Raw genomic sequence first — 25996 nt, 5'->3', positions numbered from 1 at the left:
CTAAGTGAAATGAGCCAGTCACAAAAAGATAAATATGTATGATTCCACTTACATGAGGTACCTAAAGTCAAATTCATCAAGACAGAAAATAGAATGGTGATCGCCAGGGGCTAAAGGAGTTGGGGAATGGGAATTATTGTTTAATGGATATAGAGTTTTAGTTTTACAAAATGTAATGAGTTACGGGAAAAGATGGAGGTAATACATGCACAATATTATGAATATAATATCACATGTACACTTAAAAATTGCTAAAACAATACATTTATATTATATGTAATTTATCGTGATTTAAAAAAAAAAAAAAGCTTGGTACACATGTCCTACACTTCCTTCTCCATCATAGTGAAAAGAAACTTTACATTAAATTCAAAGTCCCTGGATTGACATTATCTTCCGCAGTCTGGATTCTTCCGACTTTCTCAATTTAATCACTGAGGAGGCCCAATGAATAGTCTACATGGTATCCTGAGCTAAAAATGACATACTGTAGCCAGTAAAGAAATCATCTTTTGTTACAGTGCTTCTCAAACTTCCAAATGTGCATAAGATTATCGAGGTCTTATTAAAAATCAGATTCTGACTCAATAGGTCACGGTTAGGTTGAAATCTGTATTTTTGGTCAACTCCTAAGTGATACTAATGCTTCCAGTTTGTGGAGCACATCTGGAGTAGCAAGGGTTCCAAAAATACATTTACCCTTTCACTTGTGGAGGAACATATTTGCTCCCTGTTCACCTGCTTCCCTTTCCCTATTACTAGTCCAGCCTCCTCTACCTTCATGATCCCATCCAACATGCATCACTTTCTTTAATTTCTCAAATTCTACCATCTCATTTCCAGTTATTTCAGGAAAATCTCATTCTCTCCACATCTATGTCAAGTCAGTATTAACTAAAATCTGAAGACAGTTTCTGCTTTCAAGCTGCTTGCAAGTTTGAGACAATACATAATTAACTGTTACAGGCTCTTTCTCTCCTTCTTCAGTTAAGCAGTGTCTGGACTTTTGAAGTTTGATTCTTGGGTTCCAGTCCAGGTCTGACACTTATTTTCCCTGAGACCTTGGACAAGCAACTTAACTTCTCTGAGCCTCAATTTCTCTAACTTGAAAACGAGGTTAACAGCTTGTCATAGGTATTAAAAGAGATGATGCACATAAAGACCTTTGCATTTCTCAGTCTGGTACTTAGTAAGCAATCGACAGACCCTGGCTATAACTAGTTAAGCCAAAGACGTTAAGATGCCACTGCTCTGTGGCAGATAGAATTTATTTCTATTAGTGCACAAGGTTCCACTCTCCTTTAGACAGGGAGTTTCTCCCCTTCCCTTACAAGGACGCTTCCCCATCTGCAGGCAATGGACAACCACCTTCGCAGCTTTTGCCAAATTTTCCTATAGACTACATTACCTATTTTTCTATCAAATTACTTTTTACCTAATTATTTCTCAAAGGAAATTTCATATCACTACCGTAAACGAAAAATCAGCATCATTTGCCATAGTTAGGTGAAACAAATACCATGAAACCAAAGTTATTAAACCCCAACTTTATGCTGCGACCCACTAAATTTAGGCAAGGCTGCTACAGCGATAAGCAAAACTTCCACCTTGACAGTTATCAGCATGAGAAAGAGAACTTCAAGGAAAACATCTTTCCCATGACTGCGATTAAATCAGTTAACATACGGTAATGCGTTTACAACCGGGCCCATGCGTGGGCTCATCTCTCCCAGCACTGCAGTTACAGACAGAAAAAGGGTTCCAGCCCACGTCTGGTAGTCTGCAAAGGTCTGTGGGGATGTCCTGGCGCCTGCAGTGGAGTGATATTTTTTTTACCCTTCACACCAGGCCTGAGGAAGGCCACGTACCGGACTCGGGTGGTGTCTGCCCCGGGATCCGGCAGCTCCACGCAGGCCCGCCTCAAGGCCGTGATTTCGGCTTCCAAGGCGCGGGTCTCGGCACGAAGAGAATCCATGGCGAGGCCCCGACTGGAAGCTGCCTTCAGGCGCGCCCCTTCAGACACCTTCAAGCCGCCCGCGCTGCTGGCGGGAACCATCGCGGAGCTCGGCGGGGGAGGCAAGGGAACCATGCGCGATCCCCGCGCATATAACCCGTGCTCGCCAGCATCGCGGGACCGTTTTCGTGCCTGCGCACTTTTCTACAGCTGTTCCCCAGCAGTCCCCATTCTTCAAGAGAGTGGACTCCCTCCAACCCGAAACCCAGGGGCGCGGCTGTCCACCCCGCTCTGGTGGCGCCATGGATCAACCAGGACGCTTACGTCACAGAAGAGGAGGTTCCGGGAACTTGTGAAGGGTGAGTCTCTTTATTTTAATTCCCCCCTCACTTCCGCCGCCTTTTCCAGAAGAAGACAAGCCGATAACTCCCTCCAGTAAGAATTAAGGAATTTTACTTTGGGGTCATTTGCGAACGTTGAGGCAAGGTGATGGAGTCATCGCGGTCTCCCAGAAGACTGGGAATAAAGGGCACTGGGGACCTGAATGTGGTAGTGGAACCTTAAGATGCCGGGTTGGAAATCGAGTCGGAAGGAAAAGAGACGACACTTGTTGGGACACGTGACTAGAAGTTAGGGCCGTAAGCGGCGCTCGGTGTGGAAGACTAGTCGGTGAGCGGTGGGTTTGGGGCATGGGTTGTGAGTGGGGCATTTGGCCCACCTTTTCCTTTCTCTTCTTTGATTCTTATCGGAGGAAGAAGGCTAGGGTGGGTAGGTTGTGGGCGGAGCAGGCTACCAGGAAGATAGCCGCTGCTCACGCCCAGACCAGAAGCCATGCGCTGGGCTTCTGCGCGCTGTTTTGGGGTCGCGCGTGGGAGGAGTCTGTCAGCTTTGGGGGAGGGGAAGGTTGGGAGCTGAGCGCCAGCCTGGTGATCGACGGGATTAGAGATCTCATGATGAGCATCAAATCTCAGTACCTCTGGAAGGGTTTTTTGAGTCTCTTCTAACGCAATAACCTCCCTCGTATAGTGTTAAGAATTACAGGTTATGAAATTAGCTCTGGGTTAGTACTGGCTTCACCGCTAATTCTCTGAATGGTACTGGGAAAGTGACTTCACCTCTCCTGCTAATCTGAAACAAGATGCCTACAAACTGCTTCGTATTACGCTGGCACATAGGGTTTAAAAAAAAAAAGTCTGTATTAGCTGTGATATCAGTTGCTCTTTTTTTTTTTTTTTCGCCTGAATTTCACTTGTAGGTATTTGATTGTGACATAATATTGTAATTGCTGTATTTGCTTACTTCTCATGTGGCTGTGAGGAGATCCGGGATGGAGACCATTTTCATCCTTTAGTGTGTTAGCCTGCCTCATCCCATGTCTGTCAGCGTTTAAAGTGCATAAATGAGTGTATGAATGAATAAAGGAAAAGCATTTAGCAATGTGAATAAGTAAAATGAGGAGGAGTAGAGTATAATATTGTGAACATTTAAAGTGAAAGTACCCGCCTGTACGTGTGTGTGTGTCTGTGTGTAGAGGTGCTGTTCCAAAACGCACTCATGGAGAACGTGGAATTAGGGCATGAACAGTCTGCAGGGATAAAATTTGAAAGCAATACATAAGAAGTGAAACACAGGTCCAGGCAACCAATTGAGCATAGAAGGTTCAGGGAAAGGAGTTGTGGGGGTTTTTTGTTCGTCTGTTTTTTAAGATTTGAGAAGATTTAAGGGAAAGAACTCTTCTCTGTAAATAGAAAATTATTTTTTCCTCCAGAACACATTTAGTGTCTCTCCAGCCTTGATGAAAGCCAACAGAGAAACGAAGCGCCTTTTTGTGGGTGGCCTTGGCCAAAGCATTTCTGAGGCAGACCTACAAAATCAATTCAGCAGATTTGGAGAAGTTTCTGATGTGGAGATCATCACTAGGAAAGATGACAAAGGTAAATTTATACTTCTTCATGGCTAATTAAAGGCAACAATAACTCAAGTCAAGTACCACAAAATAACAGAACCCCCAGAGATGAATGTTAGCCTGAGCACTGAAAGTGATGTTATTTCATTACATGATACCGTTGTAGTAACCTCCCATCCCCACCTATGCCCTGGAGGTGTTATGTATGACCTGGAACTTGCCCAGAATTATGCTTCTGAAATTAAGAAAAAAAATTCTAAATTCTTAAACATCTGATTTCTGAAACATGTAGCTTTCAGTTTTCAGAGCTAAAATTCTAATATGCAGTAAGTATCCTGTTAAGTAGAATCACATATATAATCAAAATGTTTCCTTAACTGGCTACATTTTTCCCTACATATTTTCTTTTGGAATATTTAGATAATCATACTTAGAAAATGCAATCTTTGTATCCAATGAAAAATAAACAAGGTTTTTCTTTGAAAGAATGTTTCTAAGAGCTCTTTTTAAAATTTTGTAATGTAATTGTTTTACATTGTTCTCTGGGTTAGAATTTAAATAAATTTCTTTTTCATTTTTTATTTTTAGGAAACCCACAGAAAGTCTTTGCATATATCAACATCAAAGTAGCAGAAGCAGACCTGAAAAAATGTAATGAGTATTTTCTGTACTATTTACCAGTTCATGTCACTGTGTAACTTGGAATAACTTTGATTCTAAATCTAAACAATCATCTTTAAGTCATCAAGAGAGACAATCAGAGTCAAGAGAATTATAATATCCTACAATTCAGGTTTAGATTCATCCCATAACAAATGACAAACGTTAGCACATTGCCAGTGAGTTTGCTCAAAAACAGTATTCTAAAATATTTTGGACAAGGGACCACACTCCAGTAGAAACTGCCTGTTACACATATCCCACTGGGTATTATGCCATGCCTTCCTCTCCGGTGTGTTTATTTCTCAGCAACTAATTCTTGTAATTAAATGCTGCTAGGAGAGGACTTTAGAGTATGCCCTTATAAGATCATATCCTTGAAATTATGAGATCTCTGTTGAAAAGTTTAGAAAAGCTAAGGGCAAACTATGGTCTTCAATGACTAAAGAAGAGGAGATAATTCATACTGCCACTGATGTAAGGCATTCTAGTTATTTGGAGGTTGAAAAGTCAAAGGACACTGAGAAGGAAACATGCTAATGGAGAAAAAGGGCCATTGGCCTTTTATAATTTCATTTGCAAGAAAAATAATAAAAATAATTTGTTCAGTTAGAAAATAGATTTGACAGACATGTTGCAGTTAAGAACACATCAGTTCCACTGCATGACCTGGCAGTTTATTTAAACTGGAAGACCCAGTAGGTTTATCTGATGTATGACCAAGAATTTGCTTGCTTCTTACTATTGCATAGTATTACTGTGAAGATTAAATTGAATAATACCTTTGTACTTAAGATAGTACCTACCACATAGAAAGTTCTGTTAGTGGTGATTATTAAGGAAGCTGATGACAAATACTGAGAGAAATCAACTACTAGTATGTAGTAGTTCAAGCATGGTTTCTTTGCTTGCAGCCAACATGTTTGCAGGTTACACAAGGATAGTTAATATGAGGTGACAAAAGTGAGGTGCTGCACGATTCCAGTATCCTCTGATTCACTCTAAGAAAATTACATCAATGTTGTATGCTTTTAGTATAGGAAATAACAGTGAAATGTTAAATAAATACCAGCCATTTGCTAGAGGTTCCTGACATCACTTTATAAACAAATGAAAAATTTTGCTTTATGGTTTCTGTTTGCATCTTTCACATATTCCAGTTACATTGGGAGATAGGGAGTGTAAAGACTCTGATAAGTGGTCAAGATGAGAATGGGACCCAGGCCTTCTCTTTCTGGGTCTCATTTTTCTTTATTCTGTTTCCTCTGTGTCTTTGTGATAAACAGATTTTCTTGATACTAATTAGTAAAAGCACTTGCTGAAATATATTTTTGCATTGCCTTGTATAAGGGTACTAATTCTTTGCTTTATAGGTATGTCTGTTTTAAATAAAACAAAATGGAAAGGTGGAACGTTACAAATTCAGCTAGCAAAGGAAAGTTTTTTGCACAGGTAAGATTTGCTCTACATGGATTTAACCTAGTATTTTAATATTGTAAATTTTGGTTTTATATATTCACTTTATTGATTTGAAACTATTGAGTAATACATTACTGCAGTTTTAGCAAACCTATGCATTACAAGTAGAGCTAAAACCTTTCTCAGCTGTGACTCCCTATGATTCCAGACCCCACCAAAAAAGATGATGTAATACACTTGCATGCTTATATTTTAACCTATAAAAATATATACTTATTTCAGCTTTTTAAACACAACCTTTTATGATTCCCATTTCTCTGTAATGGCTGTTTAGTATTTCAGAAATTGACTGTGCCACAGTATAGTCGGTCATCTCCTACTGATGGACATTTAAACCATTTCCACTTCCTGTTGACACTAGGTGACCCTTGAGGATATCTCCTACGTATGTGCAAGGGTTTTTGTGATGTTTATGTCAGCAAAAGGAACGGCTGTATCATAGGGTTAGGCACGTTTAAATTTTAATAGACAATACCAAATTGCATATGTTGGCTGTAGACTGTTGATAGTGTTATACAAAAACATAAGGCTAATAGGAAATCCCTGTATTAATTATGCATGTGATTTAAGAACAAGACAATGTAAAAAACTATTAAAGCATGTTAAGATCCTAAAAGTTATTCTTAGGGAGAAAAGATTGTATGAATTTGGATACTTTCAAAATAGGAGACATTTGGATGTGAGGGCGATCTGGCTGCAACATCTGTCACCCCGTTGATCGCCATGGTTGATTCAGCTGATCTGGCTGGCTAGGCGGGTGTCCCTTTGCTCCCTCACCACTCCATGTGCGTCCCTCCCAAAGCCGCGTGCTAGGTCGCTCAGTCGAAGAGGATGACCAGCCCCGATAGAGGAGGACCGTTCTTCTCGGTCGAGGGTACACGAGTAGCTGTGCTCCCCTGCTAGAACCTCCAAACAAGCTCTTAAAATAGGAGACATTTTAGGAATGTACAGATGGAGCGACCAAGAGAGGTTTAAGATTGTACTGAACTAGGGAAATGCCACAAGGAGAAATAAGATCTAAAACAAGTTTTGAGGGAGTGGTCTGGTGATACAGGTGAGAATTTGATTGATTGCCTCTGTGAGCAGGGTGGTGATAAGACTTTTTCTTTCAGCAGCACTATGGTGCCTATTACATGCAGGAACTGGGGCCCCAGTCCTGAGCATGTAGAACGCACAGTGCTGCTACTTTGGGGTGTCTATGCAGGCATGCGGAAGAAGCATGAGTCTGACAGTAGTTCTGGAAGGTGGAATGTGAGGGAGACAGACCAGAGGCAACGAGGCCCGTGCTGATTGGTCAGCACCATTGACCTGGCCTGAATAAGGTGGGAGAGTTTGAATTGGAAGCTTGATTATGGGAGTAGAAATAATCAAGACTTGGCAGATTAGGCTCTGCAAGACACCTCTCCCTCATAAGGAAAAATGAAGGGATTAAGGGTAGGTTAAACACCAAAAGTGCATAAGTTGAAAAGGAAACTACTGAGGGCCCCTAAATGATCTCTGTAATATTAAACAGCTTTATAACATCAAAACACGAAACAAGCACTGTCAATAGTGTGGTTAGGTTATTTAAAATTAACTCTTACTTATATTTTTCTCTTTGATACAGATTGGCCCAAGAGAGAGAAGAAGCAAAAGCAAAGAAAGAAAAGTCAACGACAGGCAGCACCAGCTTGTTAGAAAAGATGGGAGTGGTGGATTTCCATGTGAAGGCTGTGCCAGGGACAGAAGTACCAGGGCACAAAGTGAGTCTCTTCTGAGTAGCCCGGGAACCGATTCCTGAGGCCACGTGACCATGGGCATCCTGTTTAAAGCAGCTGCTTTTTTTCTCTTGCTTTGAAGCAGTTAACATAGATAGTGCTTTATGGTCTTCAAAATGCATTTACAACTCTTGGGAAAATATCCCCCATTTTACAAAGAAACAACAACCCAAGTGGAGGCGGGTCTCCTAGGGGACACAGGTGGCCAGGAGTACAGGCAAGTCCCATGTGTGTCCTTTTACTGGCTGCTATTTGTGTAGCATCTGCATGGTTTATATGGGATCAATAACTGCCCTAATTTTCCTTCTTCCCTTTTTGTTTCCTCATAAGCTTTTCTGAGAACTCCTGTTTCATTTTCAGAAAACTAAACCAGCAAAAACCACTGTCCACTATGAGTTCAGTTTTTTAAAAAGTTGTATTTATACAGTGTGTTTAATCTTTTCCATTTGTGACATGTATAGTAAATATATTCCTTTTTTTTTCTTTTAGAATTGGGTTGTGAGTAAATTTGGAAGAGTCTTACCTGTCCTTCACCTAAAGAATCAACAGAAGCGTAAAATATCCTTAGCAGTTGGCCTTCCTGAGAAACTGTATTCATCATAGTGATGGATACTTGCAAAAATTTACTTCATGCCTTTCGAATTTCATTGCCTCTGTGAGTAAATCTTTAGATGTTTGTGTAACCGTTTTTATGTTCTCGATTTCTAGGCAAGGTAAGACCTACCTACCTACATGTATGAAACAGAGAATAAGGAGAGAGTGTAATGAGGTTTTATACAAGTAAGCGGTGCCAATGATGATTGTTAAGGAAGCACTTTCACGTATTAATTTATACGTCCTTCCTCTCATTTGACATGGACTCAAAGCCATTACAAAGGAGCCAAAGAAGGTCAGGGGAACATAGCACAATCATTAAAGAAGGCTTTACAGGAAGTAGAAGGGGTTTCACATTAACAGAAAAGAGAGGAAGGAGTCCAAGAGAGAGGAAAACAGTAGGTAGAAGTGTATAGACAGGCAGGAGAATGGGGATGGAGAAGGAGTATGGAACCCAGGATGAGCAAGTTCAAATGCCTGTTCCCCAGAGGAAATGAGCTCAGATTGCCTAAGACCTTGAATTCTTAGTGTCGTGGGCTTCTGGGCAGAGGGTGTGTTTTGTGTTCTTTTAGCTCTAACCCTGTGTGTCAGGGAAGCAGAAGCAATTTTAGGTATTTCAGAGAGGGGGAGTGTAATGCATGCAGTAGGTTTAAAAAGTGCTGGAGGAGTGAGAAGCTGACCATCAGGTGGTCCAGAGATTAATAACTGCAGCAAACCTCTACCACCCTGAGGCAAGAGAAGCAAAGAGGTGTACCCTCATTGTTCACGGTTACTATGCCTCCGAGGCGCCTGTAGCCCTGGCCTCAGCTGCTGGTTCTCCTGTCCCTGCCAGTGGCACTAAAGTCAGGGAACTATTTCTTCCTCTCCATCTTCCAGCTTCCCACCAATGGCACCACTGACAACAGAGAGGAGGATTTTGAAGGATAGTGTGAAGCCAAGAGAACATAGACACTGTTTGGCAGCACCTCGCATATAATTGGCATGTATTCAGTAGTTACTAAATGTACAGAGGGACTTCTTAGGACTGACAGTTTAAAGCAACTTATGCTTGCCTATTCGTATGTTTTAGGAAAACAGCAAACTCCAGCTGTCATTTTAGCACACTGACATTAAGATAGAATCTGTCTGGACAATGTCAGCAATAAAACAGACCTGGTAAAAAATTATTAGCCGTCTAGTAAAGACCTGCAAAACGCTTCACAGAGAGTAAGTAAAATGTGAAATGGATGCTACTGAGCTAGGAGGATTAGCCTAGGATGAGCCAGTATTGAGAAGACAGGAATGGCCAGAAAAGTCTGTGAATCTTTCAGTCTCAAGTTTGAGATACCAACACGCAGTGTCTGGCTGTGCCCCCTCTAGGTTCCCCTCTATACTCTGCTTTATGGTATTAGCTCAGGGAATAGATTTCTTAGACATATATAAGTCTTGTGACCTCAGTACCTAGAATATAATCTGAATCGGTTTGCTGTGATATACACATACAGCCCAAGTAATTTCTGCCAATTAATAGTGATGGTGCTTGGTTTTCACTCTGGACATGCCATAGAAAGCTCAGTTCCAAGGACCATGAGTCACCTAATGAAGTCCTTCTTTTGTCTGATAGGAAACCCAGGGTAAGATGAGTCAGAGTCTTGCTTGAGATTAAACAGTATTCTTTTTGCTTCACCAGATTGATAGGTTTTTCTAAAACCTAGTGCCTTTTTTTGTTCCTTGACTATTGGTGACATCATAAAGTATGATCCATCAAAGTACTGCCACAACTTAAAGAAGATAGGGGAGGATTTCACCAACGCCATCCCTATATCCAGCCTCACTTGGGAATTGGAAGGAGGGAATGATCCTATGAGTAAGAAACGACGAGGAGAATTCTCTGACTTTCACGGCCCTCCCAAGAAGACAGCAAAAGTGCAGAAGAATGAGGGCCCCACTGCACCTCTGGCTACGAGACCAAAACCCAGTGGGGTAACGGAGAGTCCGCACTTACCAAAGCAACGGGCTGCACAGAAAACACCTCGTGATCCCATCACTCTTAAATTACCCCGCGTACCTGATTCTGGTAGTCAAAAACTTAAAAATCTATTCTTTCAGACTTCCGGCTTGGAAACTGCCAAGAACAGAAATAGCATGTCTGATGATGATATTGATTCTGAAGATGAATTAAGACTAATGATCGCAAGAGAGGAAAACTTAGAGAAAATTGCATGGTCCTCGGTAAATGAATCTGAAAATGATCCCTTTGAAGTTGTAAGGGATGATTTTAAATCAGACTTTCACAAATTTCATACTGCAAGAAGTGTAGGTATCAAAAATAAGGTCTCTTGCCTTGATAGTGAAGATAATGTGGGAAATGATTGTGACTCTGATTCAGGAGATACAGATGAAATCATCGCAATGAAAAAAAATGCTAATGAGGTCAAAACCAGTATAGACTTGTCACAAATGGAAAAGTCTGTACACAAGGAAACTTCCTTGAAAAATAGAAAAATATATGATCTTTCTGAGGATTGTATTAAAGTACAAAAAGGAAAAAACAAGGTAGAGATAGCCGTCAGTCACAGAGTTAAGCCTCCTAGTTGTAAATCTCTGGCTGACTCCAGTAACAGTGGAGATGCTGATTCTGTATCAGAATCAATTCAGTCTGAAGGAGATAAGGAATATAACGCCATGATGAAAAACTGTCTCCGTGTGAACCTCACCTTAGCTGATTTGGAACAGTTGGCTGGCAGTAACCAGGAGGCTCCAAAGGAAGATACTGAGAGCAGTGGTCAGGAAGCCCCTGCCAAGTGTGACAAGGCCTCCAACAGCCACAGGACTCCAGGTGGCCTCCGCAAAGGCCGACAGTGTATTCATCCTGAGGAGATTGTGGCTTCCCTTTTAGAAGGAAAAGAGGACACTCACGGAAAACAGAAACCAAAGGAAAACAATTTAAAGCCAAAATTCCAGGCTTTCAAGGGAGTAGGCTGTCTCTATGGAAAGGAATCGGTAAAAAAATCCTCAAAAGAGGATGTTGCCTCTAACAATGTTAATAACGATCATAATTCCTTGAAACTTGAGGATCCCAGGAGCATGTCCATGGAAAAATGTTCCCCATTTGCTAATGGCTTATCAAGCGAACTGACTCATTTCCAACATGGAAAGAAGGCAAATGACTCAAAGCAAATCCAGCCTCGAAAGAGGCAGTCTACTTTTGAGAGCCAGGGTCAGAAGGTGGTATCCCCTAGCAGTTCAGAAGAGGGAAGTAGAAATTCTAGTCTGTTGCTACAAAAGGGTAAGAAATCTTTAAGTCTTGCTGCCAAGACTCCCAGGAGAAGCTTTGATGAAGACTGTTGCCACAGGACTGGAAAGTCAGGAGAGGACTCTGAAAAGAGGCCTGATCTGAGCATCCCCAAGGCCCTTGAGAAATTGCCAGGGGTCTCCTCCAGGAGAGAAACTCAGGGAAGCAAAACTGACTTCCCACTTTCTGTTAATAGTTCATCAGATGTTAGTGCTAAGGATAAGCATGCTGAAGATAATCAGAAGCGTTTGGCAGCCTTAGAAGCAAGGCAGAAAGCAAAAGAAGTACAAAAGAAGCTGGTTCATAATGCTCTGGCCAATCTGGTGAGTATGTTTTCTATCTGGATTTAGCAAGAACTCTATCCAACTCCAACCTTTCCTTCCCACAAAGGTAGGCATGCCCTTTAGAGCTGAGTGTGTGTGTTTTGTGTCCTTGTAGCTTTAGTATATACCACAAAGGATATCCCTTCAAGAGTTCTAAGTGATGTAGTTAAGTGACAATGTGTCCTGATAAATCTGAATTTGCATATAAATCGCTTGTCAAGTGGAGAGAAGCATGGAAGGTGGGAGGGGGGCTTCCTCAGCTGAACTGAGTCTAGTGTGAAAGGAGCAGTGGGAATTTGTCTGGCAAAGATAAAAAGATAGGAAGAGAGAGGAAAAGCATTCCAGGATAAGGAAGCAGTTTGTACAAAAGTAAATATTTACAATCAGTGTGACCAAATGTGTACAGTACAAGAGGGTGAGAATGAGATGAAAGAAATAAGTAGGGGTGGGTTGTGAAGAGGCTACAAGGGTTGGACTTTACTCTTAAGGCTGTGAAAGGACTAAAGAACTTGAAGCAAGGCGGGGGGAGGGTATAGCTCAAGCGGTAGAGCACATGCTTAGCATGCATGAGGTACTGGGAGGTCCCAGTACCTCCTCTAAAAATAAATAAAGAAATAAACCTAATTACCTTCCCCAACAACAACAGCAACAAAAAGAACTTGAAGCAAGGGAATGAAGACTAGTTGTGTATATATTGAAACAGTTGGCAAATTAGAGCTCACAGGCCATCTAACCTGTTTTGGTAGAGCCTCCAAGCTAAGAATGGTTTTCACATCTTTAAAGGGTTTAAAAAAGAAGAAGAATACAGAACCAAAACCGTATGTGACCTACAAAACCTAAAATATCTCCTGTGGCCCTTGGCAGAAAAAGTTTGCCAATTTCGATTTGGGAAAGATTGTTCAGGACATGATGAGAACAACAAATCAAATGAGACAAATACGAGAACAGGGACAGGACAGCCTTTGGGACATCTTGAGCCAGAACCAAGGCACTGACAATGGCAGCATATTTTTAAAATACCAGGAAGGTTCACCTGATGGGACTTGGTAATAAACTGGATATGGAGAGAAAGAGAAGTCATAAATCCCTTTGGGATGATGGCAGCATTTTGCTAGATGAGAAGATAGGAGGGGAGGTAGATTCTGCAGGGGAAAGGGGTGAGGTCTTAAGGTGTAATGCTTTTGATGACCATTCTAGGATGGTCATCCGGAAGACAAGCCAACGCACATCATCTTTGGTTCCAACAGTGAAAGCGAAACAGAGGAGACATCCACTCAGGAGCACAGCCACGCAGGAGAGGAAGCAGTGAAAGTAAGATACTTAGGTCGTCCGTGTGGGCATTCCTCTACTTTGGCAGATCTATTTTTGACATATTGCATACCAAGACCTGCATGCAACTGTTGGGCTTATCGTAAAATCCTCTGGGGACCACAGGGCTCCCCAGACCACCACACATGGAGGTAACAGGGGCCTTAAAGATTTTCTTCCTCATGAGTCTATCCTCCACATGGTCTGCAGAGTGACATCAATGTTAGTGAAACCCTGCAGAAAATGCTCTCACAGATAACAGTTTGCCCGATCCAGGCTGCATTGAGAGCCTTTGAATTTAGTGACCTGAGAAGCCAGGTGAGTATCACTGAGTCAGGAGTTTCCATTCTAACCACCATCCACTCTTTCCTGGGAGCTGCACCTGGGTTGCTGTTTCTTAAATGTGAGGAGAAAGATTACATAATGAAGGAGATAGTGATTGTTCTCGTTATTAATAAATGTTTCTGTCTCCTAATCTGTGTAACAGGAGTCCATGGGAGGAGCATCTGGGAAGCTGTTTGACAGCAGTGATGATGAGGAATCTGGTTCTGAAGATGACAGTAACAGGTTCAGAATTAAACCTCAGTTTGAGGGCAGAGCTGGACAGAAGGTGAGTGAAAACTGAAAATAATAAATGCAGGCAGACCTTGACCCACAGTCCAGTGTTTCGGTATTTGTTTTTAGAGTGAGTCCTCTGTCATCCTCTCTGATTGGTTCATGGGTAGGTGAGGTTATGCAAATAATGAAATGAATTTCAGGGCATGGAGGTATCCTTGAAGGGTCTTGTTTATAAGCAATTTCTTAGGAACGTGGCTGTCAATTGCTTATGTGCTTTGTCTGTAGCTCATGGATTTGCAGTCTCACTTTGGCACTGATGACAGATTTCGCATGGACTCTCGATTTCTAGAAAGTGACAGTGAAGAACAGGAAGGTAAATGCCTCATTGTCCAAACAGTCCTGATGTCAGAGATGGGGGACCCTGAGAAGCCGTCTTGTCTAGTTCCTTCACTTAGCACATGGAGGGACTCTGTACCCCGAGACACTGATTTGTGGAGCTTGTAATCCAGTAGGTAGCTTACCCAATAGACCTTGAGTTTGTTTGTACATATTAATTTATTTAGAAATTTTTAATTACTTGAAGCTGCCAGAAAAGACAGGAATAGGTAGCATCCACTAGAGGTACCATCTTCCCTCATCCTGTCCCTGGCATAAGAGTGGAGGCAAGAACCCTACCTGACAATAGATCAGCTGGTCCTGGTGAGGCTGTGGGGGACAGTCACATGACAGTTGGCTTATTAAAAGGAAGAGTGTTCATCTTGCCTCGGATGTGTGTGCCGGGTGCGGGTTTTTTAAAGTAATGTACCATTTAATGCAGCTCTACTTGAATTAATCCTTATTTGAATATATCTAAGAGCAATGATGCTATCAGAAGCATCCTGATTCAGCCCTTTTATTTCCTATAGTGTTTTTCACAGCAGTGGTTCCAAACTTTCTCTACAAGACCCTCTCTGCTCTTATCCTTTGCAAATGACCTTACCTCCTACTTAACCAAGAGGGTGGCCACCTCAAGTGAGCTCCCTGCTTTCCTTTCCAATCTCAGAACTTCTCTGTCTGTACTTTTTCCCCCTCTCTTTCCTGAGTTACTCTAATCTGCATCTTAAAATTGAATCTAATTTAGAAGCAGTTGGCTTTTTATTGAAAATGCTATCTCTGGATGTGATGCTCTCCATTGTTTGAGGTGATCATTATGCATTGCATTTCTGGAAACCAGTGTTCAGAGAGTCAGTCCTCCAGGATCCACACCAACTTATGTTTCAGGGCTTCTCACTCAGAATTCCATGCTGAGAACAGGAATGGGCAGCCTAGAAGCTTATACAGAGGGGTTACTTTCTAACCTCTGCCACCTCTGTCTGTCTCTTTACCACTCTTTTCATATGTATTCCCTCAAAGCTGTGAGTACCCACAGTGACATCTTCTCAAGCTTCCCCCTCTTCGGCCTGCCTATAACATTTGTCAATGTTGATCACCCTTCTTGGAGTGTTCTCTTCCCTTTGCTTCCGTTGCACTATAACTTCCTTGATTTCTTCTTAATTCTTGCTTCCTGATTTTCCCTTTGCCTCGAGGTTCAGTAAGTCCCTGTGGCTTTAGCCTTCTTTTCTACGTGAGTGTTTTCCAAATCTGGGTCACCTTTGCTCCTGACTGTTCTGCTGAGCTCCCTGCTACTCTTTTCTCAATGCCTGATGGGTATTTCTCACAGGAGCTCTGAGCCTGTCTGAAAACTCAGCAAGTCCCAAACGGAATTAACTCTTTCTCAGCCACTCTGGACCCTTCTGTTTCTGTTGATGGCACTTCCATTCTTAGGGCAGCCAGACATAGAACCTTTATCTTTTGTTTCTTTCCTTCCCAACTTTTGAGGCTGAATTTTTTGTGAATTGCACAGTCTTCCCTGCAAATAAACCAGCCTACAAATACCTTGATCTCTTTCTAATCATGTTCTACTTCCTAATGGTCAGTAAAATTAGGGTAAAGTTGAAATTGCCATTTTTTGAAGTCAAAAGTTGTTGAAAATTAGCAATTTCATATAATTTAACCCAATGCAATGCAAACTCTTTGCACTTTATTATTTCAATGTATGTGCTCATTTGTTTCCTAGCCTGGCCTCCCACCTCTTTATCTTTCCTACCTTAGATTCCACCTGGTTTGTAAAGCATTTCTTGATCCAGTTGAACGTAATCTCTACTTCTTTTGAACCCTTAGAAACTTCTGGGTAATCTTTATAGAGAACTTAGTCAAATCAGCATTTTATTCTAGTTTCTGTTACTTGGTGGTTTGTATCCTGCAATAAGTTGAAAAGGTCTTTAAGGCTTAGGCTTCTTTTGTATTTCTGTCTATAATTCAAACTAGCAGTTTAACTTTGTTCTCTGATACTTGTCTGTTCCTAGTAGTTAAGGAGATCAGCTTATAGGGTCCCACGATACCCTGTGTGTAAGCTCTCTTCCTTGCAGTATTCATTACTGAATCTAAGGGCTAAAGCAACTGTCTGATAACATCATGTTAATAGTCAGTAAAATTGCAACCTTTCACTCTCTTCCATTTTTAGATTTACATGTAATTTAGATTTATTTAGATTAATTTTTAGAAAATTTTTTAAAAATCAAAGAATCTATAATTCCTTTAGTTTTGTACTTCTGTCTTACTATTACATTTGTCAATCTTTACCATAAAAACTTTTAGACTTGCCACTGAAAGCCATTACATTCAGATTTCATTTTCATAATTAGAAACAGAAGTGGGAATTTTGTTGACTGGATATGCGGTTTCTGGATTCACCATGACACTGGGGATCTTAGGGAGAGGGAGGTGGGCAAAACAAGGTTTAACTTTTCTTTTTCCTTAGCCTGTTGTGCTTTGCGCACGATTAGGTGCTTGATAAACATTTGACGATCGAGACTTCTCAAGTTAAGTTTGCCAAGAGATTAATTATCTTTTTCCCTCGAAGAAATAAATGAGAAGAAAACTGCTGAGGAAGAAGAGCTCGCTGCAGAAAAACTGAAAGCCCTGAACGTTGTGCAGAGTGTTTTGCACGACAACTTAATTAGTTCTACAAGCAAAGGATCGGTAGCTGCTAAGAAATTTAAGTATGGCTTCTGTTTCTTCCCATTCCACCATATTTTCCTTTGCCACAAAACTAGGCCATTTTAAACTTTCCGGGGCAAGCAGTTAGCAGTATATATTAGACCCTTAAAATTATGCTTCCCTTTGACCTAGTGACTCACTTTAAGAAGCTAATCTTAACTTATTTCTATATTATTAGTGAAACAATTAAACAGCTATTTAAATATTAATAAATGTAACTACTAGGGAAACTTGCAAATATATAATTTAGAGAGACTAGTGTAATGAAACCTCTGTACACCATCGCCCGGCGTCTCCAGTCACCAGCGTGTGACCAGCTTTCTCTTCTCTACCTTCGTTCACTTCCCCATACTTTCCCCACTGAAATATATTTTGCAGATTCACCAATTGTATATTATTTTACCTATATATTTTATTATATTTAAAATAGTATTAAAAATTTTTAAAGATTTGGGAAATTCAAAACTAGATAATTTAAAGTAGGATTGCTTTTAAGGAACTTCTAATACACTTCCTTGATATTATATGACTTTCTCTTGCTCAAAAAGTGGAATTGCCCTGGTATTGAATTATAATTTGCTATTAGTTTTTTGCCTTAATGTTCTGATTTCTCTCTTCCAACTTATCATTCTCCTTTTTTTACATAGGGATATCATACGTTACGATCCAACGAGGCATGACCATGCCTCTTATGAAAGAAAGGGAGATGATAAATCAAAAGAAAGGTAAGTTAGGCTACTACTTTTCATAGCAGGTTCATGTGAATTAATCTCATTTCAGACAGTGAGAAAAGTAGATAGTAACCAATATTACATCCATTGGTCCCCACTGTATTTACAACAGGGAGGGGGGAAAGTTAGAGAGGAATTCTTGATGTGGTAGAGAGAGTCTTACTTTCGACAAAGCAATCTCATGCATGTAAAATGATCATTTGTGCCTCTAGTATGGTGATCATATGCCCTCTAGTATGGTGTCTCCTACTTATTTTAGTGTTCTGTGGCTGCTGTAACAAATTACCATAAACTTGGTGGCTTAAAACCACAAAAATTATTTTCTCACCATTCTGGAGGCTAGGAGTCTGAAATCCAGCTTATTGGAAGAGCTGTATTCCCTCTGAAGGTTCAGGAGAAAAAGAAGTTTGTTTTAAAAAGGACCAAAGTATAAGTAATATGTATACATTTCTTGTAACGTAGAATTCTTGTATGTTATTTCAGATAATCCACATTGAACAGTGGGGATATTTTGTATAATATATTGGATTTGTTTTTATTTGTATCTAAGGTATGTTAGTTATCTTGCTGCGTAACAAACTATCTAAAACTTAGCATCTGAAAACCAGAAACATTTATTATCTTGAAGTTTCTGTGAGTCAAGAATTGGGGAGCATCGCTATGTGATTCTGGGTAGCGTGTCTCAAGAGGTTGCAGTCGAAATGTTGCCTGGGACTTCAGTCTCCGAAGGCATGGCTGAGCCTGGATGATCTGCTTCCAAGATGGCGCGCTCACGTTGGCCAGTCCCACACCTTGTTGGCTTCTCCATTAGGCTGCTCCTCGGGCTTTTGCTAACACTCTCCTTGCTGACCTTCCAACTTTTGCCCATTGCCGGGGCTCTGAAGCCACTCCTACATCTCGGGCTTTTTACAACAGCACCTCACTTCTAGGTAGCAAAATATTTATCAGTTAGGTATTACTGTGTAAAAAATTGCCCCAAAACTCAGAACGTGAAATCTTAAATATTTATTAGGTCCCAATTTCTGTGGGTTAGGAATTTGGGAGCACTTCACCAGGTAGTTCTGCTCAAGGACTCTCAAAAACTTGCAGCCAAGATGTCACCTAGGGCACCAAGCTCTGAGAGCTTGTGATCTGCTTGCAAGATGGCTCACACATTTGGCTGTTGGCAGGAAGCCTCAGTTTCTTGCCTTGTTGGCCTCACCAGCTCTTGTTTGGCTGCTTGAGTGCCCTTACAATGTGGCGTCCAGCTTCTCCCCAAGCCAGTGATCCAGAAGCGGGAGAGAGCAAGGAAAATGCCACAGTGCATTCTATGACCCTAGTCTCAATAGTCATATGCTGTCACACCTGCCTTATTCTGTTCCTTAAGAGAGGTCATTAAGTATTAAGTACAGCCCACACTCAAGGAATGATGGGATTAATTTCCACCTCTCAAAGAAAGAAGTATCAAAGGACCTTTGGACCACTGTTTAAACCACTACATTGTGGTTCAGTGATAATCACTTGGAACTATCTAAAAAATACCATGTTTTATAGCGCTCTGTTTCATGGGAGGTATATCTGCCTTAAATTCTAGCCACTTTGGTTTACTTGGTGAAGTATTGTTTCTCTCTCTGAGAGAGTTTCCACCAGTAAGATGATCATTTCGTACATTATTATTTTAGGTAATAAACAGTTAGAATATTTGGCCCAATAAATAGAGTAGACTGTAATAGAAAAAGGGATCTTAATCTTTTATTGGCTAAAAATACAATATTGGAGACTGCCATGTAACTCTTGATCCAAAATCAAAGAGAAAACCATATTCCTACATATAGAGGAGGTTGATGATAACAGGATAATTTCATTCCAGAACAAACTAGACTTAGCACCTTTATAATGCATTTCTAAAACAGAATTATGACTAAGTCTTTAAAGCCAGTTTCATACAATTCACAGAATTTTAGAAACTAGAAAGGTCTTACAAGTCATTTGGTTTAACATGTTTCATTTTGCAAATGAGGACACTGAGGCCCATTGCGGTTAAGTGATTTTCTTATTCAAAGCTAGCATTTTAGGTGTAATTTCTGAAATGTAGTTCAGAGGATAAGAGGAGAATATGATGTGTTTAATCAAGTACTTGGAGCTGTTTGAAACAGTTTTGTCTATAAAAAGCTTTTTGGTCAAGATCCTGCCTTCTGAGTTTTATATTTTACATATGGATCCTCTTGGTTGTTGAAAAGATGGGATTAAAGTTATCCAAGGTGTTTTTCTTTCCTGAGTTCCAGAAATTTTCCAAAAATTGACTTTTTGTGATGCACCTGTCTCTATATATGTCAATGCAGTAAAGCAAAGCGAAAGAAGAAAAGGGAGGAAGCTGAGAAGCTACCTGAGGTGTCTAAAGAAATGTACTATAACATTGCTACGGATTTAAAACAAATATTCCAAACTACGAAAGATGCCAGTGAAAAGAAAGACAATAGGCCTTGGAATGAGGACTCTGATGGAGAGAAAGCTGAGGAATTCCAGGACCCTGCAGCTCCGATGACTGGGGATGAACAGCCCAGCGGGTTCACATTCTCCTTTTTTGATTCAGATGCTAAAGATGTAAAGGAAGGTACTTTTTTTTTTTTAATTTTTTTTATTTCAGGCAGTTTGAACTTAATGGACTAAGTCCACTGTAAGTGTAATAATTTAACATTAGCTGAAGAAAGGATTCTTTGTTCCGTCTAGATAAACAGTATTATAGTCAGTATTATGTGACCTTAAATGTAATGTGCATGGAGCTGTGTTTAACACAGCAAGAAATTGTTCTTGCGTTTAAGGAAGCAAACTTCTACATAGTTGCCACACGAAGGGAAGCCATACAATAATGTGCAGCACCCCTTCTTCTGTTAAGTAGACGTAGTCCTGAAGAAGTAAAGAAGTCGTATTTAAATAGCTTTGTGTCTTAGACGCAGTTGGAGAAGCCATGACTTCAGGAAAGCCAGTGCTATATGGTAGGGGAAAGGGAGAAATAGGTAACCCTGGCCCTATACAAATACGCTATGTCATCAGTGTACCAGTTGTTTCAAACGTTATCCTTGGAGATTTGCCAGAACCTTAAGAAAAGTGTCAGCCCGGTATTTACAATTTTGCATTCCATTCCAGGAGGTTCACCTCCAAGTCCTCCATAGTCCAAAAGTGGAAAAAAAAACAAAAACAAAAACAAAAAAACCTTGGAGAAGAGTATAGCTTAAGTGGTAGAGTGCATGCTTACCATGCATGAACTCCTGGGTTCAATCCCCAGTACCTTCAGTAAAACAAACAAACAAACAAAAAAAAGCTGTTTCTTAGGAAGTTGCTCCTCACCTAGTGTTTAAGATGGAAGTGAGCTTTTCTGGACATTCAGGTAAAAAGCAGAATATACCTGTACAGAAAAATACATGCACACCTAGCTACAGTAAGTTCTAGTTTTTAAAGATCAGCATTTAAAACAGTATCTGTGTGTTTAGCAGGTAAGTATTAAATGCCAGCTTTGTGGTGCTCCAAAAGGAGGTACAGCCGTCTAGTAGTTTTCCTACATTTCTCTAAGTATGTAACAATACGTCATGTGCTCTGTTTATTTCCTTGCCTGTGTTGTCCATTTGAGCACCATGGTCAGCCCTAAACTGTTAAGGGGAGTTGGTGTGATACAGATACTGCCTTTCATTCTTCTAACTTTTAGAGCCAAGTGTGAGAAATTGGCCTTGAAGTGAGCACTAAGACACGTCAGCAACCTGGGAGATTTCCTTTAGGCACTTGGGAAATTTTGAGGACTTGAGAGGTGATCATCCACGTCTTATAGCAGCAGCTTTTTCAGCAGTTCAGAGAGAGGTTTTGGGAACTGGAAATGTAAAGATATGTTCCTTTCCTCATTTATGAATGAGCAGGAGGGCAGCCTGGTTTCACTGCATCACGTTCTAGTTTAGGCTCCTCATGCTAGCGCAGGTGGCGTGCTTATTTTGTTTTTTCTTTTAAATTGTGTTGCTCATTTATAAACCTTTAGTTTTTGTATCTTTTTATAGCATTACTATATTCCTTATCAGATCATTGCCAAAAATAGTGTTTCTCAATGTTTGAAAAATCTAAAAAGATACTAAATATTTTGAATAATTAAAATATTCAGAATTTAGAAATACGACATGTGTGTGGTAAAAGTAATCAAATGAGTGTGTTCAGGCATAGCTGGTCATTAGGTTACAATTCTGTCATCTTTTATTGTCATGATGACATAGAGACTTACAGAGTTGAGACCGTGAAACCTGGAAAGATTGCCTGGCAGGGAGACCCTCGTTTCCAAGACAGCAGTTCAGAAGAAGATGATACTGAAGAAACAGATGACAAAAAGCCCAGCCCTGAGTAAGTAATGTGTTTCTGTACAGGTATATTTCATAATTTGTAAAATCTGAGTTAGACATGGTTTAGAAATGTTATCGAAGTATCTAAGCTTAGCTTCTCAAGACAACTTAATTTTCTTCTTTCATATCCTTCAGAGAGTTCTGTAACCTTTTTGTAATTGGGAGCATATTTCCTTTTCCTTGAGATTTGTTTAGCACTGGGTGGGGGGTGTGATGTGCACAGGGAAGGCAACCTGACACTGAGTCCCTGGTCTGGAAAGAGGGTGCCGCAGCTGAGAATTTCCATAGGAAACACTGGCAAGCTGGGTAGCCATGGCAGGGTGAGCATAACAATAGGGAAGCGTAAGGAAGATGGGGTTTGTCCTTAAACAAGTCTTTGTTACCAAAACTTTAGGTAGAAGAGAAGAATATTGAATAGAAAAAGGGTGGTGTCACTTTAACTCAGGGGAAAAAAAAGAGCAAAGCACCAAGCACATGTATGTAAGAAATAGTTCACTTATATTTACAATGTAAACATTTATTGTTAAATATTGAAATTAAGCAACCAGTTCTCTCTCTCTTTCTTTCACTTCAGAGAAGTATCTTCACCTGAGAAACAGACCACTAGATTTTTCTTTTTCTCTAAGAATGATGAGAGACTTCATGGTAAGTCAGCATTTGGCTGAATGGTATAGGACAGGTAATGGCGCACCTCTCGCCGCGGTGCTTTCTGATACAGTAACAGGCACCCAGGTAAGAGCCGACGGGGAAGACTCTGATCCTTCGCGGTGTCACGTGCTGTGGCCCCCTCGTCAGATGCATGTCGGCTTGTAAAGCATTGGAGGACTGAAAGCTCTCACTCACCCCCCCCTCATTTGTTCGCTGTCAGTCAGCAAGGGCTTGTTTTGTTCTGGGGACCTACTATGCTAGACATACAGAATTCCTAAGTTTTTAGTACCTTTCTAAAAAATTCACTTGAAAACTCTGAGGCTGTTGATGAACTCCTCAGTTCCTGAGCCTAACACAAACAGAAGCCAAGTTACATCATTGTAAATGGTTTATAAACAGTAAAATCCTAACAGATCTACATTTTCATTTTGTAAAGAAAACAGAATGTATTTTTGAAAATTAGCATAGATTGGGGAAAAATGGTCTTAACTAGAATTGAAGACCTTGATAATGCCCCAGAATAGTGTCTGGTTTTGGTATTAATGTGCTGCCTCGTCCTTCTTTATTTACCCCTGCTAGGTTCTGACTTATTCTGGAGAGGAGTGGGAAGTAATGTTAGCAGGAGTTCCTGGGAGGCCAGAACAAATAACTTGCGTATGGTGAGTAGTTGTAGCTCCATATTGTTTGTGTCCTAAAATAGATACAGTGTTTTCTTTGTAATGTTTGCCTGGTACAATAGTAACAGGAAGGTATGAAACTTGAGATGGAAAGGATGACAACTGAGAACCTGATTTAAATGCTCAGAATTAAGCATTTGCTGTAAGGGAAGTTAGAAGTTGTGTAATTCATGGATGGACCTAGAGATGATCATCCCAAGATGATCATCATCTGTCAGAGAAAGACAGATATCTTATGGTATCACTTATATGTGAAATCTAAAAAAATGACACAAATGAACTTATTTACAGAATATAAACAGACTCACAGACATAGAAAACAAATTCATACTTACCAAAGGTGAAAGGCGTGAGAGGGATAAATTAAAAGTTTGGGATTAGCAGATACAAACTATTATATATAAAATAGATAAGCAATAGGGTCCTACTATACAGATTAATATATATTCAATAGCTTGTAATAACCTATAGTGAAAAAGAATATATATATATAAAACTTAATGACATGCTATACATCAGAAACTAACATAACATTATAAATCAACTATACTTCATTTGAAAAAAGAAAAAAAAGGAAGTTGTTCGATTCAAGCCACACATGGTGCGGTAAAGAGACTGGAGGGTGTCCCCATTGAGTGACAGGTCCAAATTCCAGCCATGTTCACTGAGTAACAGAAAATCATGAGATTTCTGAAAGACTGAATTAGTTTCCATGGTAAACAAAGCCAAAAGTTTGAGTATTTCCTGTATATTCCAAGTGAGCACTTCCAGAATGGTTTCTACAACCATGACACTGAATAACTTAAATTTTACTTTATAGTTACTGAACACCTTGAAAATTATTTACATTTATTTTTAACAAAGGCTTTTGATTTTGTTTTTCTAGGATTGTCGGAAGAAACATAAAGATGCCAAGAGGAGAGTGAAACCAAAATAATAAACGTCATTATTAGTTTTGATACTGAATGTGAACAAGGCTCACCTGTGGAAATAGGGGTGATCTGGAAAACAATTTTAGCTGAAAGAGGAATTCAGAGTGAAGGAATATTCAAAATCTGGTGGATATCTTTCTGGTTGCTTTCTTTTTCTGTAGATTTCCTCTGTATTTGTTCTTAATTACTTCAAAAAATTAATGTGAACTTTTTTTAGTGAAACACAAGATTATATACTGTATATATAAATTATATACTTTTTGTACATGATCTCTTTGCCCTCCACCTTGATAACTAATGGGCATCTTCTGACACAAGGTTTATATAAAGCCTTTTAAAGTATATGGGTCAGAGCACTTACATTTTCCATGTTTCATGTGAATTATACTTGAAATATTTCTGATTGTATCAAGTGCACGGTACCTTCATTTTGTGGTTTTTGTTTGAGGTTGAATATTAGTCAACCTTGAATTCTATACTAGTGTCCTAATGAATAAGCTAACTGAAATGCAAGACATTTAAGACCAACATCATTGGAGAGTTCTGTGAGGACCAGAAGAGGATGTCAAATACAGAATTTCCCTGTCCTTGGCCTCCAGGAATTGACAGAGGCAGCCCACCAGTCACCAAAATTCTACTTAGACCAGAGGCTTTTGAAAAATCCAAGTGCCTTGGATATGAAACATATGAAGTCACAGTTAGGAGTCAGGACCCTAGGTCCAGATAGGAAAGCAGATTTAATGCCTCCTTAAATCAACTTGGCTAGAATTCAAGACAGATAAGCCTCCTATCAAACTGGGCTCTGTACAGAATTAATGCTTTATGTATGAAGTCCCAAGGAATTATCCTTGAGCCATAGTGTGTATATCTGAAATTAAGTATTTACTGGTTTACCTCTTGATCAAATGTAAACTCGGCAAGGGCTGGGATGTCACCTGGTTTTTTAACCATTATGTCTGCACTGCCTAGAACTATGTCTAGCACTAGTGTGTACTCAGTAAACAGGGTCCCAGGAACTGAGTAGCTGAAGAGTCATTAGGGATTCCTGTATTTCCAGGACTTCAGACTTCATAGAAAGTGGAAACTGCCACTCAGCAGGATAAATAATCCAAATATTCCACTTTCTCTTGATTATACTTCTACCTTCTTTTCTATTGCTGCATAACAAGCCATCCCTTTAACTATCATTTGTTTGGTTCACAAGTTAGCAATTGGGTTAGGACTCAGTGGGGACTGCTCATCTCTGCTTTGTGTAGTGTCATGGGAGTGGCCCAGCGGGGGCTGGCGGGTCCACTTGTAAGATGTCCTGCTCACCCAGAGCCTGTCCATTTGTTTCCTCACAGCATGGCAACTAGGTTTCAGGAGCAGGAAGCAGATAACTCCCAGTTTCTTAAGGCCTGGCCCAGAGACTGGCTCAGTTATTTCCACTATATTCAACAGGTTAAAATAGACACTAAGCCCACCCAGACTCAAAGTGAGGGCACACAGATACTCACCTCTCAGTGGGAAGAGTGTCCAATTTGTGGCCATGTTTAAGTCTGTTACACCCTCTATCTCTAGATCGGATAAGTGACATCAGGTGGCCTTGTGCATCCCCAGTTCCTACTCCCAGATACAACCACCTTCAATTTTACGTTTCCTGTGATAATTTATCTCTGAATTTCTACCCAACATGTTGATGCTATGATTTCTTGGTTTTTCTATTTTAGACATTAAATTTAGACATTGGACGTTTAAAAATAATCAGAGCTATCTTCCCTAC

At 40.2% G+C, this 25996-nt stretch overlaps 2 protein-coding genes across 2 annotated transcripts in view; one reads left to right on the top strand and one right to left on the bottom strand.

Moving 5' to 3' along the window:
* The window catches only part of CENPP (centromere protein P), a 218795-nt gene extending 216514 nt beyond the window's left edge, over window positions 1-2281 (bottom strand). The window contains exon 1 of the mRNA XM_010967487.3: window positions 1869-2281. Coding sequence (XP_010965789.3) covers window positions 1869-2089 — 221 coding nt within the window. The 5' untranslated portion in view covers window positions 2090-2281. The remainder of the gene's footprint in view (window positions 1-1868) is intronic.
* A 209-nt stretch (window positions 2282-2490) lies between these two features.
* NOL8 (nucleolar protein 8) lies at window positions 2491-24642 on the top strand. The gene is made up of 17 exons (XM_074362990.1): window positions 2491-2623; window positions 3723-3888; window positions 4449-4511; window positions 5894-5972; window positions 7606-7741; window positions 8246-8316; window positions 10078-11947; window positions 13145-13258; window positions 13743-13865; window positions 14099-14186; window positions 16755-16893; window positions 17539-17616; window positions 19944-20215; window positions 21855-21978; window positions 22552-22622; window positions 23205-23284; window positions 24189-24642. The coding sequence occupies exons 2-17, from the start codon at window positions 3750-3752 to the stop codon at window positions 24237-24239; spliced, it is 3498 nt and encodes a 1165-aa protein (XP_074219091.1). The 5' UTR covers window positions 2491-2623; window positions 3723-3749; the 3' UTR covers window positions 24240-24642.
* Window positions 24643-25996: the final 1354 nt, after the last annotated feature.

Source organism: Camelus bactrianus, chromosome 4 (genome assembly GCF_048773025.1).
Source record: "Camelus bactrianus isolate YW-2024 breed Bactrian camel chromosome 4, ASM4877302v1, whole genome shotgun sequence".
In the NCBI taxonomy this organism is placed as follows: domain Eukaryota; kingdom Metazoa; phylum Chordata; class Mammalia; order Artiodactyla; family Camelidae; genus Camelus; species Camelus bactrianus.
The sequence above is the reverse complement of the archived record's forward strand: the minus strand, read 5'-3'. Positions and strand labels throughout refer to the sequence as shown.

Bases quoted from the DNA above. Each gene is read 5' to 3' on its own strand.
- NOL8 (XM_074362990.1), top strand. From the start codon at position 3,750: ATGAAAGCCAACAGAGAAACGAAGCGCCTTTTTGTGGGTGGCCTTGGC. The intron at 7,742-8,245 runs GTGAGTCTCTTC...TTTTTCTTTTAG, and splicing joins CAGAAGTACCAGGGCACAAA to AATTGGGTTGTGAGTAAATT. The intron at 16,894-17,538 runs GTATGGCTTCTG...TTTTTTACATAG, and splicing joins GTAGCTGCTAAGAAATTTAA to GGATATCATACGTTACGATC.